This window comes from Ailuropoda melanoleuca, chromosome 4 (genome assembly GCF_002007445.2).
Source record: "Ailuropoda melanoleuca isolate Jingjing chromosome 4, ASM200744v2, whole genome shotgun sequence".
In the NCBI taxonomy this organism is placed as follows: domain Eukaryota; kingdom Metazoa; phylum Chordata; class Mammalia; order Carnivora; family Ursidae; genus Ailuropoda; species Ailuropoda melanoleuca.
In genome coordinates this window covers 11890153-11906920 of record NC_048221.1, presented here as the reverse complement: position 1 = coordinate 11906920, position 16768 = coordinate 11890153, and the positions used below count along the sequence as shown (strand labels likewise).

The 16768-nt window shown below is 52.4% G+C and overlaps 1 protein-coding gene across 1 annotated transcript; it reads right to left on the bottom strand.

Annotated features, from left to right (window-relative positions):
* Positions 1-2178: 2178 nt before the first annotated feature.
* On the bottom strand, positions 2179-4318 carry KLF2 (Kruppel like factor 2). Its single transcript, XM_034657977.1, is given in 4 exon segments — positions 2179-2850; positions 3404-3701; positions 3704-3892; positions 4132-4318. Coding segments are annotated over 4 exon segments (738 nt in total). The 5' UTR covers positions 4207-4318; the 3' UTR covers positions 2179-2674.
* Positions 4319-16768: the final 12450 nt, after the last annotated feature.

Here is a 16768-nt window from a genome sequence, read left to right as displayed (position 1 = left end):
AAGGGGGGGGTATGCTGATCATTACAGCCATGTGAAAGCAATTCAACCACTCACCAGAAATCCCTCCCTCTAACAACCTTTGATTGGAATCGGGTTGCAGAATGCAGGGTAAGTTGTTTTTCCGTTTGATATTTACCATTTTGTCAAAAGGATGCCAGGACTTTTTATGGAAAGGAAGAGTGCCGACATTTGGTGTGTTCTTACGGGTGATCTGAGCTGGGGCCCGGCGGTGAGATCATACTTATCTGTGGGTGACATCTGCCATCAAAGCTTGCCCCTGGGACGGGGCCATCTCCTTGCATAGAAATGCATGAATGCTGCTCTTTTAGGAACCAGAGAGCCAGTTCCTCTACCCCGCGCACTGCTGATATCTGGGGTTCATCCTCTGAGGCTGGGGGGTGCGGGGGGGTCTGCCGTGTACATCATAAGCTACTTAACAGTACCCGAGCCCTCCACCCACTGGATGCCAGCAGCACTCCCCCTGCAGTTGTGGCATCCAAAAATGTCTCCAGTCCAGGTCACCCCTGGCTGAGAACCATGCCTCCAGAAGATACTTGATGAAAGTTGACATTTGGGGTTTCAGAAAGGGACAGAGAGAACGATGAGGGCTATTTCTGCAGTAGTCAGTGCAGGCTGAAGCCTACAGCTGGGACAGAGTGTGACACTTTGTTCTAGCAGCTGGAGGTGCTCAGGAAACAGAAGTGCAACAGCTCCTGTCCCGTTACAACTGGCCTCTCATCGGACTCAACTTCCCCCCGGGGGAACCTGCGAGGCGTTTTTGAGCAAGCCAGAAAAATGGCTTCACCTGCAAGTTTAAACTCAACCGGAAAGACTGGAGACCCTGCAAAAGGTTATTTTAAATCTTTTGTCTTTGTTCTGCCCCCAGTGCCCCCAGAACCAGCTGTGAGCAAAGAAGAGTATTTCTACAGGTCGGTGGGGCCGCGGCTCTGCTTGCCTCTGGAACAGTTTTTGCAAAAGCCGCAGAGAGTGGGTACGGGAGGCTCACACGCCCTTCATCACCAGCGGCCCTGGGCCCAGGCTATTTACTCGAGAAAGATGAATCAGATTGTCATCTCCCATTTCTGCTTTTTGTGGATTACCAAACGCTCTCAGCTGTTTCCAGGACTGCCTTCGGGGGGGAGGAAGGATGAAGGGAGGGAGGAAATCCCAGCCTCTGTCGCAATGGGGCGAGAGTGTTTTAAAATAGGCGCTGCTTACAAGCTATTTTCACTTTCTGGAAACAACTTGTGCAATTGTTGGTAGTCATGGTTACCCACCAGGGCCCTGAGAAGGGGGAAGATGAGGGGGAACCTGCCAGGGAGAGGCACCTCCTTGCCCAACTGAGACATTTGTGGTGCAGTGCAGGGGTCTCCCCTTGTTTACGAGGTGGGTTTCTGGAATGGCCACCTCCAGCCACCAAGGCAGGGGCTCTGATGTGATTCCCTCATACCAGGGCACCTGCAGGGGTGCCCTCCAATGCAAGCAACAGATGGGTTGCTGCAGAAAGCCCCTGATCCCTTCCAGTGGTGTTCAGGGACCCTCAGGAGGCAGACAGACCAGGCTAGCATCCTAACACCACCACTCCATAGCTTCCTCTCTGGGCCTGTTTCCTCATCTGGAAAAGAGCACTCACCATACATAGCCCTCAAATACGGATTTCATTTTTTCTAACAGGATGGGGAAATCATCCCTTAAAAAAATCCTGCTAAAAGGCAAGACTAGAAACTCAGCATTTTGCCCCTTTCAAAAAAAAAAAAAAAAGAGGAAAAAAAAGGTGTGTGAGAGGGGTGGGGAGAGCCTGCACACTCCAGAACTTTGGCTAAAACCTCAGAAGCTTCCAGAAAGAGGTAAGGCTTTTTTCTTTTTCTTTTTCTTTTCAGCCCAGAGGAGGCCACGTCAGTGGGACCAGCACTTTCCCCAGCTCAGGGGAAAGAGAGGCAATTTATGGCTCAGGGAACAACCTTAAAATAACTCTCCCTCAGTCTTAAAATGTAGTGTTTAAATTTATAGAAAAACCCACAGGTTCCTGGCAGCTGGGTGCTGCAGCTGGCAGCCCAGGGTGCTGGCTGGGGCAGGACACACTTCATCCCACCTCTGCCAGGCTGCCCTCCAACAAAGCTGCCCCTTCCTCCCGCGCCCACCCTACACCCCAGCTTCCAAGCAGTCAGACCAGCGCTGTGATTTTTCCAAAGATGCAAAAGTTTCTTTTAATTAAAAAAAAACCAGCAAAAGTCTCATAAAAATGAACCAGGGAGCCAAACTGCCCACCTGTCTTCCTATTTACAGTAATACAATATCTGTCACAGTCACTATGTACAATATTATAAAAAATGTCGAAGACAGTACAAATTAAGGCTGTATTTCTCACAAGGCATCAAGCCTCGATCCTCTAGTGTAGACCCGGTGGGGGGGAAGACGACACTTAATTATTGCACCATTTTGAAAACAAAATTCGTCAAGGAGGATCGTGGTCTTCTCCCACCGGGCCTTCAGTCTCTGATGGGGGGCCGGGGCGGCGGCGTCGTCGTGGGGGGTGGGGAACCCCCTCAATGGCCACGCTGTGCCCAGCCCGGTCCTCTGGGCCCAATAAATACCAGTCACAGTTTGGGAGGGGGCCGCGCCCGGCGCGTGGGACCCGCCACGGCCGCGCGCGGGTGGGCGGGGGGCGTCCAGGCTACATGTGCCGCTTCATGTGCAGCGCCAGGTGGTCGGAGCGCGAGAAGGCACGGTCGCACAGGTGGCACTGGAAGGGCCGGTGGCCCGTGTGCTTGCGGTAGTGGCGCGTGAGTTCGTCGGAGCGCGCGAACTTCCAGCCGCAGCCGTCCCAGTTGCAGTGGTAGGGCTTCTCGCCTGCAGGGAAGGGGGAGAGATCGGGCCTCAGTTTGCTTCCCTGGGACTCCGCCTGTGGCCCCGGTACGCAACACGCTCTCCGCGAAGGCGGCTACTCGGGCGCGCGCAACCTACCCCTAACCGGCGCCCCGAAGCTGCGGGGGGACCGACGTTTTGGACCTCTAGGGATCCTAAGCACGCGCCGTTAGCTCTCGAACCTCTCGATTCTCGCCCCCAGGGCACCCAAAGAGCGCACTCTCCACTCCCCAGGGCTTCGAGCCACGCCCCCGGAGGAGTCCTAAGCTTGCATCCTCTCCCCAGCGTTCTGAGACCCAGCGTCCCCCTAGGTTTCCTAAGTGCGCTCACCCTCTTCCCAATGCCCTGAGCCACGCTCCCAGGAGGGTCCTAAGCGTGCGTCCCTTCCCCAACATTCCGATACAGAGTCCCCCTAAGGTGCCTGAGAGTGCACCTCCTCCCCAACCTCTTGAGCCACGCCCTCGGGGGGGGGTTCCTAAACGCGCGCCACTGGTCCCGCTACCCCAGCCACCGCCCCCGGCCCGCGCTCGCCGCCCACCTGTGTGCGTGCGCAAGTGCGCCTTGAGGTGTGAGCTCTTGGTGTAGGTTTTGCCGCAGCCCGCGTAGCTGCAGGTGTGCGTGGCGGTGCGCTTGCGCGGCCAGGAACGGCGGCCGCGCTTGGGCTTGGCTTCGAGCAGCTCCAGCGGGGACGCGGGAGGCGTGAGGAGACCTCGGGCGGCGGGCGGCGCCAGGCCCAGAGCTGCTGCGGCGGCGGCGGCGGCCGCGTCATCGAAGAGACCGAAGCCGGCGGGCGCGGGCGGCGCGTAGTGCAGGCCGGGCCCGGGCGCTCCGAAGCCGGCCNGGCGCTGTAGGGCGGCGGTGCGCTGGGCTCTGGATAGTAGAACGCAGGCGGCGGGGGCGGCGGCGGCGGCGGCTCGGGGGCTGCCTCAGCGCCGAGGCCGTCCAGCCCCATGGACAGGATGAAATCCAGCACGCTGTTGAGATCGTCGTCGGTGCCGCCTGCCTCGGGCTCCGCGCGCGGCCAGCGCTGCGGGTGACAGAGCGATAGGGCGCGGGCGTGAGCGCGCGCGGGTCTCGGGGATCGCCGCCCGCCGCCTGCGTTCTATTACCCTGAGCCCACAGTCCCCGCCGCCTTCGTTTTACAGCACTGAGGCCCGCAGTCCCCGCCGCCTGCGTTCTACTACCAGCCCACATTTTTACTACCCTGAGCCAGCCGCCCCCGCCGCCCGCGGTCCCGGCCGCCCCCGATGTCCCTGCCGCCCTCACCTCCTGCAGGCCACGCTCGCGGCACGGACTGGCGAAAGTGGAGAAGGACGGCAGGATGGGCTCGCTCAGCGCCATGGCTGGGACCCGGGGCCGACGCAGGTTCGGGACACCGGTGAGCGGCTGTCCGGACCCGGGCTGGTCGGGGCGCGGACGGGCGGGGACGCTCTGCGGCCCGCGGCCGGGCCCGCCCAAGCCTTATAGGCGCGGCGCGCGCGGGGGCCGGGCCAAAGCGGCGGCGGCGGAAACGCGTCCCGGATGGGGACGAGCTCCGGGCGCAGCCTAAATTTAGCCGCGGTATATAAGCCGGCGGGCGGCGGCGGCCGTGGCCACTGCGGCCGCCAGGGCTCTGCGCAGCCTGGCCGGCCCCTTGCGTACCGCCAGGCCGCGCCCCCCTCTCGGGCCCGCCCCCGCCCGTCTCCCAGGCGACGCGTCAACACGCGCTCCACAACAGCAGCGTGACGCCCAGGGATCCCCGGGGCGCCCCGTGGGCTCCCGCCTGCTCGAGGACCTGGAGCGGAGGCGGCATCCGGGACCCGGGACTCTGAGTGGAACGCTGGGTCCCGGGGCCTCTGGGGATCCCTGATGTCTGGGGAGAATGGTCCCCAACGCCTCAGAGGGGTTCCTAGAACGCCTGATGATTGGCGAGATTGGCCCATAGTTTCAGAGGGGTCCCCAGAATCCTAGATGGATGGATGGGATTCCCGGGAACCCTGATGGAGGGGGGATTAGGGTCCCCAGGATTCATAATGGGTGGGGAGACTCGGCGTCTCATTTTCTGGGGGCCCACTAAGCCTGACCCACTGTTATGCCCATAGCTCTCTAAAACACCTTGCATGATGACGTCAACAAATGTTAAGTCCTTGAAACACGCTGCCTCTCAAGGAAGCCCTCCAGGGAAACTGAGGCCCAGGGGGCTCTGGGGGAGGCTTGCCGTCCAGAGGCTGGTAGGCCTGGTGGTGCATTTACTGACTTGCATAAGTGAAGAGGCTGAAAACAAGGATGACAATCTCCAACACAGACCCAGCACTGGGCGGAAGTGGGGGAAACAAGCCTGTCAGATGGGCATCTTGAATATACCACCTGGGTCACTCACAGCACAGCCCTCGCAGCAAGGGACTGTCACCACCATTGTTACTGTGTGCTGGCCCTGTGTGGGCACTGGGAGCACAGTAGTCAACAGGCAGACAAATCCCCCTGCTCTTGGGGGCTTCCCCAAGGCGGTGTAAAATAAGTATACCGGGGATATGAACCTTTTGGAAACATAAAGCAGGGGGTGCAAAATACAGAGAGGAGGGGAATAGGAAGTGAGTGTGAGGGGGGAGAGAGAGGATGGTGAAAATCTGAACCTCACGTCACCCAATGCTGTATGAGTCAGACCTGGAGAAACAGGGAGCCACACGAGTACCGGAGGGAGAGCATCTCGCAGTGTAACCCGCAGCCAGTATCCAGCCTTGGTCTCTTGACTCCTGATCTGTGTTCTGGGCCTGGCGGCAACCATGGTTTTCCTCGGTCCCATGGCCAGGTGGTGACGGGTACAGATAGCGCCTGACCTGGACATCTTCTCTGAGGCTGGAGGGCTTTGCCAGCATCTGGACCACCACTGCATGGGGGTGGCTTTGGCACCACACAGGCACCAGGGAGTCCCTTTGGGGTCCACAATGCTGGACCCTCCCCGCTGGAGGGAACCTCAGGGCGCATCACCTCACTGTGATTCGTCCCACTGTGGATTCAGCAAACACATGTTGATAAGCCCTGTTCGTCGGGCCATGGCAATCCAGAGATGCTTCAGTGCCGGGCACAGCTGCTGGAGGGGGCAGGGATCTCCTCTGCAGCTTCCTTGCGCTTCTGGAGACTTCCACTTGAATTCAGACATGCCTCCTGCAGCTATCACCGTGATGGTGGAGAGTCAGCCTCAGCCACTGACCACTAACTGTGTGATCTTGGGCAAGTGGCTGTGCCTCTCTGGGCTTGCTGCTTCATCTGTAAAACGCAGATGATAATAGTGATACTGTAAGAGGCAGGCGCCCTCTCTCTCTCTCTCTCTGTGTGTGTGTGTGTGTGTGTGTGTGTAAATGCTGACATCCCATGAGCCCTCTACAGGTTCTGGTTAGATAAGCCACCTGTATGCTTTTCTCACTGACTTCACCTGCGCCTCTGTTTCCCCATATGATAATGAGGGAAAGATGAAGGGAATCGAATTTGGTCCCCAAGGCGTATGATTCTCTGGTCCTCCCCTCCGCCTCTTATGGCTCCTGCAGCTCCCTCCAGCTCATCCTTCTCCCTTCTTGGATTCCTTGCCGGTCCGGGAAAACCGGAAGACACCAGGCACATGCTCCCTGCCAGGCCTCTGTACTCGCTGTGCCCTCTATCAAGCGCTTCTTCCTCTCACTTCCCACTGGCTCGGCTCTGGCTCATCTTTCCTTCCCACCCCCTTAACTAGTGAACTTAATTTTTTAGGGCACTGTTAGGTTTACAGAAAACATGAATAGAAAGTCCACAGAGTCCCCATGTACCCCCACACGTACAGTTTCCCCTGACATTATGTGATACATTCGTTGTACTTGATGAGCCAATACCGACGCGTTATTAACTAAAGTCCACACTTTACACCAGGGTCCCCGCTCTTGATGTTGTGCAGTCAACTTGTATGGGTTTTGACAAATGCATGTCATGTATCCACCCTTACACTATCGTAGTGTAGTTTCGCTGCCCTAAAAGTCCCCCAGGCCCCACCTCTCCATCCCTCCCTTGTCCCTAACCCCTGGTAGGTACCATCGTTTTGCCTTTTTCCAGAATCTCTCTAGTTGTAGCTCATTTGGGAGGTAGTTTCTTTCAGACTGCCTTCTTTCACTTCACAATGAGCATTTGAAGATTCCCGCATGTCTTTTTGTGGCTTGAGAGCTCATTTCTTTTTTATTGCCAAATAATATTCCATGGGATGGATGGATGGACCACCGTTTAGCCATTGACCTGTTGAAGGATATCTTGGTTGCTTCCAGTTTTTGGCAATGCAGTTGCTAGATCGAATATACATTGAATACGGCTGCTAGAAACATTCACGTGCAGGTTTTTACATGGACATGTTTTCAAATTAATTGGGTACGCCTAGGGACACAACGGATGGATCATAGGCTAGGGCTGTGCTTTGCTTTGTAAAAGACCACCAAACTATCCTCCAAAGTTATACTACCATTTGTATTCCCACCAGCAGCGAATGAACGAGAGTTCTCACTGCTCCACGTCCTTGTCAGCATTTGGCGTTGTCAGTTTTTTGCATTTTAGCCATTCTAATAGGTGTGTGGTGGTATCTCACTGATGTATTTAATTTGCACTCTCCCGATGACATCTGACGTGGCCCATCTTTTCATTTGCATATTTGCCGTCTGTATATCTTCAGTGCTGAGGGGTCTGTTCAGATTTTTGGCCCAGAGTTTAACTGGGTTGTTTTCTTATGGAGTTTTAATAGTTTGTATATGTGGGACGCCAGTCCTTTATCAGACAGGTGATTCGCAAAGATTTTCTCCTAGTCTGTGGCTTGTCTTTTGAATTTCTAACAGTGCTTTTGCAGAGCAGAAGTTTTTCAGTTTAAGGAAGGCCAGTGTATCATATTTTCCTTTTTAGGATTTTACATCGGTTTTGCATCTAAAAAATCGCCAAGCTCAAAGTCATCCTGATTTTCCCTTATGTTTATCATCTAGAAGGTTTAGAGTTTTTGCATTTTACACTTCAGTGAATGATTCATCTTGAGTTAAAAACAATTTTTTGGGGGGGCCTATAGATACCCGGTGGTTGCAGGACCACTGGTTGAAAAGGTGGGCGAGTTCGTCTGTAGATTTCAGCCTGCGCATGCGCATTCCAGGCTCCGCTGACCCCACCCCCGCCACCACCCCCCCCCNTTCCTTTCTCTGACTCCCTTTTTTTTGTTTGTTCTGCGGCACTTTTCACTATTGGTCATTACTTTATCCACTGCTTCCTTTTTTCCCCTGTCCGCCCACAAGCAATACGTGGCCTGCAGGGAAGGCGGGGGCCACGTCGGCACGGAGCCGTGGTGTTCCCCAGGCCGGGCCCAGCACATAGTAGGCACTCAATGAACACTCCGCAGGTGGAGGAGCAAGCAAGGGAGTGGATGACTCTCCTGCAGCTCCTCAGAGGAACTCCTGGGGGGGCTCGCTGCTCCTGCAGGACTGTCCATGGTTTCTCCTCCTCCGCCCAGCGTTCTGGTACCTTCCTTGTCACCACAGCTAATGGGTTGAACGTGTCCCGAAAAATAGGCCCACGTCCTAACCCCTGAGCCTGTGAATGCGACCTGATTTGGAAAGAGGGTCTTTGCAGATGTAATTAAGGGTCTTGAGATGAGATCATCCTGGGTTAGGATGGGCCCTAAATCCAATGATCAGTGTCTGTATAAGAGGAAGGCCACTGAGTCACAAGCACAGAGAAGATGGCCAGGGGAAGATGGGGGCAGAAATCAGAGCAATGTAGCCCCAAGCTAAGGAACCCCGGGAAGCCCCCCTGGGACGGTTCTGCCTCAGAGCTTCATCAGAAGAAACCTACTCTGTCGACACCTTAATTTCAGACTTCTGGCCCCCAGAACTGTGAGAGAAGACACGTCTGTTGTGTCAAACCACCCCACTTGTGCCTTTTCTTTTTCTTTTTCTTTGCGGCGGCCCCAGGAAGCTCGTACATCATGGTAGCCAGCTGTTCTCCCTCTGGCTTCCTCTCCAGACAGGGAGCCCCCCAAAGGCAGGGGCCTTCCTTGATTCATCTCTGCGTCTGCCAGCCCCAGCTGTGGACCTGGTGTTGAAGCCAACGTGATGTGAGGATGCCGGCCACCCACCGAGGACCTCCCAGGGCAGTGTGAGACACTTCGGCAGGGCACCTGGTGAGCAGAACCAGCACCCGGAGCCACCAGGGAATGGGAAGCACGTGGACTTCAGCTGCCGCTTTACCTGCGTGTCATGGGGCCTCCCTGAGCCCTCAGTCTCATTGGGAGACCAGAAATGGCATGTGTGAACCGTCAGGAGCATCTGCTGTGTGATTATGAGCGTGAGTGAGTGAGCAGACGGGGGTCCCTGGCCGGGGGAGGGGCCTGGCACAGGGGGGCGGCACTCAGAGCACAGGGCACCTCTCCTGCTGTGGTCCCGTCATCCTGCTCTCCAGGCCGTGTATCTATGGGAGTGGGTCCTGGTGGCATCTCAAGCGACGATGCCTTGGCAGAAGGAGTCAGGTCCCCAGTGCGGCCTCTTCCCAGCTGGGTGACTGACGCTTAGCAGAGCTTCACAGACTCTGAGCAGCCTGTCCCATCAACTGCTACGTGGGGGGAAACAAGGTGCGTCTACAAAGGATACGTGATCAGCCAGTGACCCGATAATGCTGAAGCACAAGCAAATGACCACCCTTCTCCCTGAGTGTCACGGGTAAGTTCCAAAGGGGTAGGGACTGGCCCTATGTCTGTACCTTGCTGTCCCCCTCACAGTGGGGAACTTTGTGCCTCTTGATGGTGATGCCCTCACTCTCCTGTCATTCCCAAGGCCTCCCATCCTCTCCTAACAAGTCAGCATTAACCGTCTAAGCCAGGGGCGCACATCATTTCCCTCCAATCCATTGATACTGTTTTGAGCACTGGGCTGGCACAGATTCTGAGATTGTTTCCAGGCTCAGCGCTCAGAAACAGTGTTGTGATTGATTGGTGATGTCTGTCTGTGATCCATTGGTGATGTCTGTTACTGTGACAGGTGTGTAGGAATGGTGCATGTGCTACTTTGCCTTTACCACCTCCTCCATCTATCTTTAAGGGCTCATGAAACTTGCATATCAGAAGTTTTTAGTCTGAGCAATGAATAAATATTGAGCTCCCCCTCCATGTTCCGCTGGACATGGAGAGGAAGCTAAAGAAGTACACAGACCCTTTCTGCCCACAGAGAGCTTACAATCTCCTTTAACTGGGTCCTGACCATTTCTAGTATCCTTCACTTCTTTCTACTTTCCTTCCAGAGTCTAGACTGCCTCTCCCTTTAACCAGCTGTTCTGCCCCAAATAGCTATTGTGTGCACTTGGCCCAAATCCCAAGAGCAAGCACTTAGGAATTCTACAGAAAACACGTCACCTAAAATACAGCTGAGCTTCCAAGGCAAGTTATGAATGCTCGAGAGGAATTATAGTTGCATGACAGCAGCAACTGGACAATGACTCCCAGCTGGGGTGATTAGGGTGTTTCTGCCTAGGTTTGCGCAAGCTTTCTGCAGCATGTTGCCAAACTCAGCTCCCCGTGTTGCAAAGATGTTTGGCAGCCCGGCATTTCTTGGGGATGGGAAGTAACATAGGCAAGGACACCCTTGCAAGTGGGTTTCTTTTTTTTTNATCCCATAACACTGGGATCACGCCCTGAGCCGAAGGCAGATGCTTAACCGCTGTGGCACCCAGGCGCCCCCTGCAAGTGGGTTTCTTATCACAGGTCACCACCTTGCTGCTGCTGTGCTCAGAGCCGAAGCCCCCACGAGAAAGGGCACATTCCAATTTGCCTCACTGTCTCTGGGACTCTCTTGTTGCTTGTGAACAATTAAGCAGTGATATGTGGGGGAAGATGCTGAGTTTCATTTGGTTGGCCACTAGATGGATTCCTATGAGAATCCCCCATCATCTCCTCACCAGCCAGGCCACAGTGGTCTTAGTCTCACTGATACAGAGGACAGGAGAGGAGGAGGGAGCAACATTAATTAAGCACCTACTGTATGCCAAGCCATACATTGAAGAACTGCATGTGTTTTCTTCTTTAATTCTCAAGCAGATCTGTTTAGCATGGTGAGCAATGGACAGAACGGGGGCTCAGCCAGAACCCTAGGTCAGATCCTGGTCCTGGCACCTGCAGCTTGGTGGCCTTGAATGATCAGCTTGCTCTTTTTGAACCTTAGTCCGTCATCCAACAAAGGTACATGAGAATGCCCCATCACATGCTGATGAAGATAAGAGACACCACACATAAAGGACTTTTCCTGGAAGAGGCCTTCCGGTTCTGGTAGCTAAATCAAGGGCTGGCACACCCTGGCTTGTGGCTTTTTAAAAAAATATATCAAAATGTCAATAACATTATTCTTTATATTTTGTGTATATTCCAATGTTAATTATATGCATGTATATATGTGTGTATAATTTTTTTATTGAGGTGAAATTCACATAGTATAAGATTAACTTTTTTAATAAAGATTTTTATTTATTTATTTGAAGGAGAGAGAGAGAGAGCATGAGCAGGAATGGCAGAGGGAGCGGGAGAGAGGATCTCAAGCAGATTCCGCACTGAGCGCGGAGCCCAACGATGGGCTTGATCTCACGACCCTGAGATCACGACCTGAGCCGAAACCAAGAGTCAGACACTCAACAGATGGCATCATGCAGGTGCCCCTAAAATTAGTTGTTTTAAAGTGAACGCAATTCAGTGGCATTTAGGACATTCACAGTGTTGTGCAACCATCACCTCTATTTAGTTCTGGAACATTTCCATCACCCCGAAACAAAACCCCACATTAACAGTCACCACCTCCCACCTCCATTCCCCAGCCCCAACCCCTGGCAACCACCAATCTGCCTTCTGTTTCTGTGGGTTGGCCTGTTCTGGGCGTTTCATATCAATGGAATCACACACGATGTGACCACGGCAGCTTTTGCTTGGCTAATAGCTAACCATGCTTTTTACATTTATGAATGGATGGGGAAAAAAGAGAATATTTTATGGGATGTGAAAATTCTATGACAATCAAACTTCAGTGTCCATGCGTATGTTTTCCTGGCACACCGCCAGGCCCGTTCATGGCTATATTAAGACAGTATGTGCGGGGAGAGACTGAATGGCCAGCAAGCAGAAAATACCAAGTCTCTGGCCTGAGGCTCTGAGAAGCTGGGTCTATAAGGAGAAGCCAGCAGAACTGCTTTTGGACTCCAGAATTTGAACTGGCTCCCCAAACCACTGCTGCCTCTCCGTGTGCATTTAATAGATGCTTATGGAATACTTCTTGCTGGCCCAGTGCCGGAGAATGAGCTGTCCGCCGGAGTAAGCTGGTCCCTGTCCATGCTTGGTTCCCAGGTGTTTAATCAGTAACTAGCCAGATAAATCTGGGGGTGAATCTGAAGACAGCCTTTAGATTGGTGGTCTGGATGTTCCACATCAGGGATGTCTCAGGCACCTGGTCATAAAGGGACAGTTTATTAGTGATGACGCACTGGAGAGCAATTTTTTTCTTCCTGCTTAGATTTTTTTTTGTTACTTGTAGACCATGACATCTGGGCCAGGGCTTGCTTTTTGTATTGTTTACAATTTTAAAATTCTACGTAGATTTTTTAATTTTAAAATTCTATTTAGACTTATTTATTTTTATTTTAAAAATGTAAAAATTGTATTTAGATTAAAATGTAAAAATTTTTATTTAGATTTACTTTCATTTAAAAATTGAAAATCTTCTTTCAATTAAAATCAAAATTTTACTTAGATTTCTTTTTATTTTACTTAAAGCCTTTTGATTTTCTTTTGATTGCAATGTTTTCTTTTATTTAGAATTATTTTTATGTTATTCGAAATTTAAAAATTTTCCTTAGATTCTCTGTGGGGGTCATCTACATATGGTCAAATTTACCAAGTGATACACCATCACGATAATCTGACCTTGGTACTTTTCTGTCATCCCAAGGATATCTCTCCTGGCCCTTTTAAAAAATATATATTTGTTTATTTGAAAGAGCAAGAGAGCACAAATGGGGGGAAGGGTAGAGGGAGGTGGAGAAGGAGACTCCCCGCTGAGCAGGGAGCCCGATGATGCAATGATTCGGGGCTCGATCCCAGGACTCTGGGATCATGACTTGAGCTGAAAGCAGATGTTTAACCGACTGAGCCACCCAGGTGCCCCCTTGGCCCTTTGCGGTCCCTCTCCACGCCTACCCCCGGCCCCAGGCAACCACGGATGTGCCAGTGTCTGAGTCTATAGATTTGCCCTTTCTGGACATTCCATATAAATGCAATCATGCAATGTGGTCCTTGGTGTCTGGTTTCTTCCGCCGAGCATTGTTGGAGGTTTGGCCACACTGCTGTGTGCTCGTTCCTCCTGAGGAGTATTCCCTCGGATGGATGGATGGATGGATGGATGGATGGATGGATGGATGAATGGATGGATGGACAGACGGATGGACCACGGCTTGATGGTCCCCTTCCCCTGCTGAGGGGTGTAGGCTGCCATTCAAAATACAGTAATTCTGTTCTATCCTTGTCACCTCTTGGAGGCCAGGGAGGATCCCACACTCAGAGCTTAGAAAAGGCAGGAATGTCTCTCCCCAACTTTGAGGGTCTTGGCCTCCCCTGCCCTGGATGGCCTGGGGCTCCAGCACTGTTGACTGTGAGGTCATCGCTTGAGGCACCTGACACTCCCTGTGGCTTACTGTGGTCACACGTCATCAGCGGGAGGAGCTAGTGTTGAATCAATGTCTGCCCCTTCCACGGCGAACAGCCTCCGGCATGTTGCTTCACCCCATGACTTGCCGGGCTGCAATCAGGGCAGAAAATGATGACCTTATTATGTAATTATATCATTACACATATTATAAATAATGACAGGAACTCAGCGGGCTGGCCCACGCTCTGTCAGGGTAAATCGTTTAACGTTATTAAAGTGTATTTATAAAGTTCTACATCTTTTGGGACAAGCAACTGGGCATTTCTGAATGCCTGGAGCAATGCCTTTGTAAAACAAAGGAGGGTACATATCTTTCAGATCTATTTTTTTTTTTGCTTTCAAATTTTTTTTTATTGAGGTGAAATTCATACAACAAAGTTAACCATTTTATTTTTTTATAGATTTATTTGAGAGAGAGAGAGAACACAAGCAGTGAGGAGGAGGAGAAGAGGAAGCTCCCCCACTAAGCAGGGAGCCCGGGGCTCCATCCCAGGACCCTGGATCATGACCTGAGCCGAAGGCAGAGGCTTAACCAACTGATCCACCCAGGTGCCCCCAAAATTAGCCATTTTAAAGTGAGCAACTCAGTGGCATTAAATACATTCACAGTGTTGTATAACCATCACCTCTATCTCGTTCCAGAACATTGTTATCACCCTCAAAGGTGACTCCTCCCCTCCCCCTCCCCCAGCCCTTGGCAACTGCCAGTCTACTTCCTGTGTCTATGGATTTGGCTGTTCTGGACGTTCCGCATACATGCAATCATGTATGTGATTCCACAGTGTGGTCTTTTGTGTTTGGCTTCTTTCGCGCAGCGTGGTGTTTTCAAGATATCCACGTTGTAGCGCGTGTCAGGGTCTCATCCGTTTGTATGGCCGAGCGCTATTCCACTGTCTGGATGGACCACATTTTGTGTCCATTCACCAGCTGACAGACATTTGGGATGTTTCCACGTTTTGGTGATTGTGAACAGCCCTGCTACGCACGTGCATGTACGAGCATTTGTTTGAGTCCCTGCTTTTAATTCTTTGGGCTCCGTAGCTAGGAGTGGAGTTGCTGGGTCATATGGTGACTCTAGGTACAGCTGTTTGGGGAGCCACCTCATCATTTTTAAAAGGCTTTTCTGGGTTTGAGAGAGTTCGGGTGTCTCCTCATTATGCTTTCATCCCTCTAGTCCTCAAGGATATTAATTCTTCTTATGACATTTCTTCAAGCCTCCGTATGTAGAGTCCCATTCCTTCCCCCCAGCCCCCATGATGCTCTCTCTCCCACACACATTCTCTCTCTTGCTGTTCCAAGAACACTGGGCTTCTCCCATCTCCCATTGGGAGCCAAGGCATGGGACTGGCCGAGGAGTGGGGCCGCTCCTGTCCCCTTGTCTTTGCACCTGTGACAGATGGCTCTTGCCTGGATGGTGGAACCAACCCCCTTCACAGGTGAGGAAAATGCAGCTTAGGTTTGCGAGCCCTCCACCAGCCTCCTCTCATTCCTGCTTCTAGGACACCTGTCCATACCCACGTGGGCAAATGGCTGGGACATGCTCTCTGAGCCATGAACATTTTCCTGGTTGAATTTGGGGGGAGGGATAGAAAACTCATACAGAGAGACAGGCTCTGATGGAAAAACATCCGTGGTATATGGGATGAATAGCGTTCCCCAAAAGATATGCCCACATCCTAACCCCTGAAATAAGGTCTCTGCCCATGTAATTAAGTGAAAGTTCTTGAGATGAGTCCTTCCAGATTTAGGGCGGGTGCTAAACCCAGCGACAGGTGTCTTTATAAGAAAAGAGAAGGGGTTTCAGACAGAGCAAGACGGCCACGTGAAGGTAGAGGCAGAGATCGCAAAGATGCAGCCACAGACCCAGGAACACCAAGTGTGTGGCTACCAGAGGCTGGGAGAGGGGCCTGGGACTGATTCTCTCAGAGCTTCCTGAAGGAACCCACCCTGCCTACACTTTGATTTCAGACTTCGGCCTCGAGGACTGTGAGACAATACATTTCTGTTTCAAGCCACTTATTCTGTGGTCATCGCAATGGCAGTCACCAGAAACAAATACACACGGGAGCCTGCTGGCGGGGAGAGCCAGGGTCTCGGCACACGGGCCCCAAGGCTGGACGCGACAGAGGCCACCCACTGCAGGATCCCCGGGCTGGTGGGGAGTAAGACACGTCCCTGAGCACCCAGGGTGGGGCAAGATAAATGCTGTGAGGGAGGTGCAATTATTACTGTTGTCATCACCATTAGTATTATTATTACTAATTATTATTAAAGAGCTTCTGTCAAATGAGGGGCTTGTTACCCCCCCCAGTCCAGCCTGTCCCTCGATTCCCCACCCTAGTTAATGGAGCCCCCTTCTTGTGTCTGGACTTGCCAGCTCAAACAAGGATGCCCAGTTCAATCTGAATGTTAGATAGACAAGAAATGATGTTTCCATGTACGTATGTCCCCATATTACCGGTTTCCCCTCCCTTTCTCAGCATAGAGTTGTTGTTGTTTTTACAAGCAAAGTTTTCATGTTGGAATGACAAATCTAATTGCGGAGAAGCTGCAGAGATAATATTTAGAGTTCCTGGGTTCCCTTTGCCAAGGGTCCCCCAAAGTTAGCATCTCACCGGACCACGGTGCGACTGTCAAAATTGAGAAACCGATGTTGGGACTGTGCTATTGACTAAACTCAGGCTTTATTAGGATGTCCCCCAGATTTTCCACAAATGCTCTCTTTTGCTTCCGGGACCCCACACTGCATTAGTCCTCACGTTGCCCCAGCCGTGTCCTGTCTGTGATGCATTCCTTGCTTTTCTCATGACCTTAGCAGAATTTTGGAGTGCTGACCAGGTACCGTGCACTCCCTCACCCCAGGACATCCAAATGTCCTCAGTCTGGGTTTATCTGATGTTTTCTTGTGATTAGATTGGGAGTATGGGATTTTGGAGAGAAAACCACAGAGGTGGAGTGATGGGGTGTCCTCTTCATCCCATCATATCAGGGGCACCTGCTGTGCCCGTGATTTTTCACCCTGATGCCAACCCTGTGCTTTATGGCTGGGGGCACCAAATGAACATTTCTCAAGTGTCTTCAGGAGCAAGAGGGAGTTTCCATTCCTTGAAACCAGAAATGATGGTAGCCTCTGCCAGGCCACCGGTCAGGCCCTTGGATGCACCCCTTCCAGGCGCCGCTTGGCCGGAAGACAGAGAAAATGG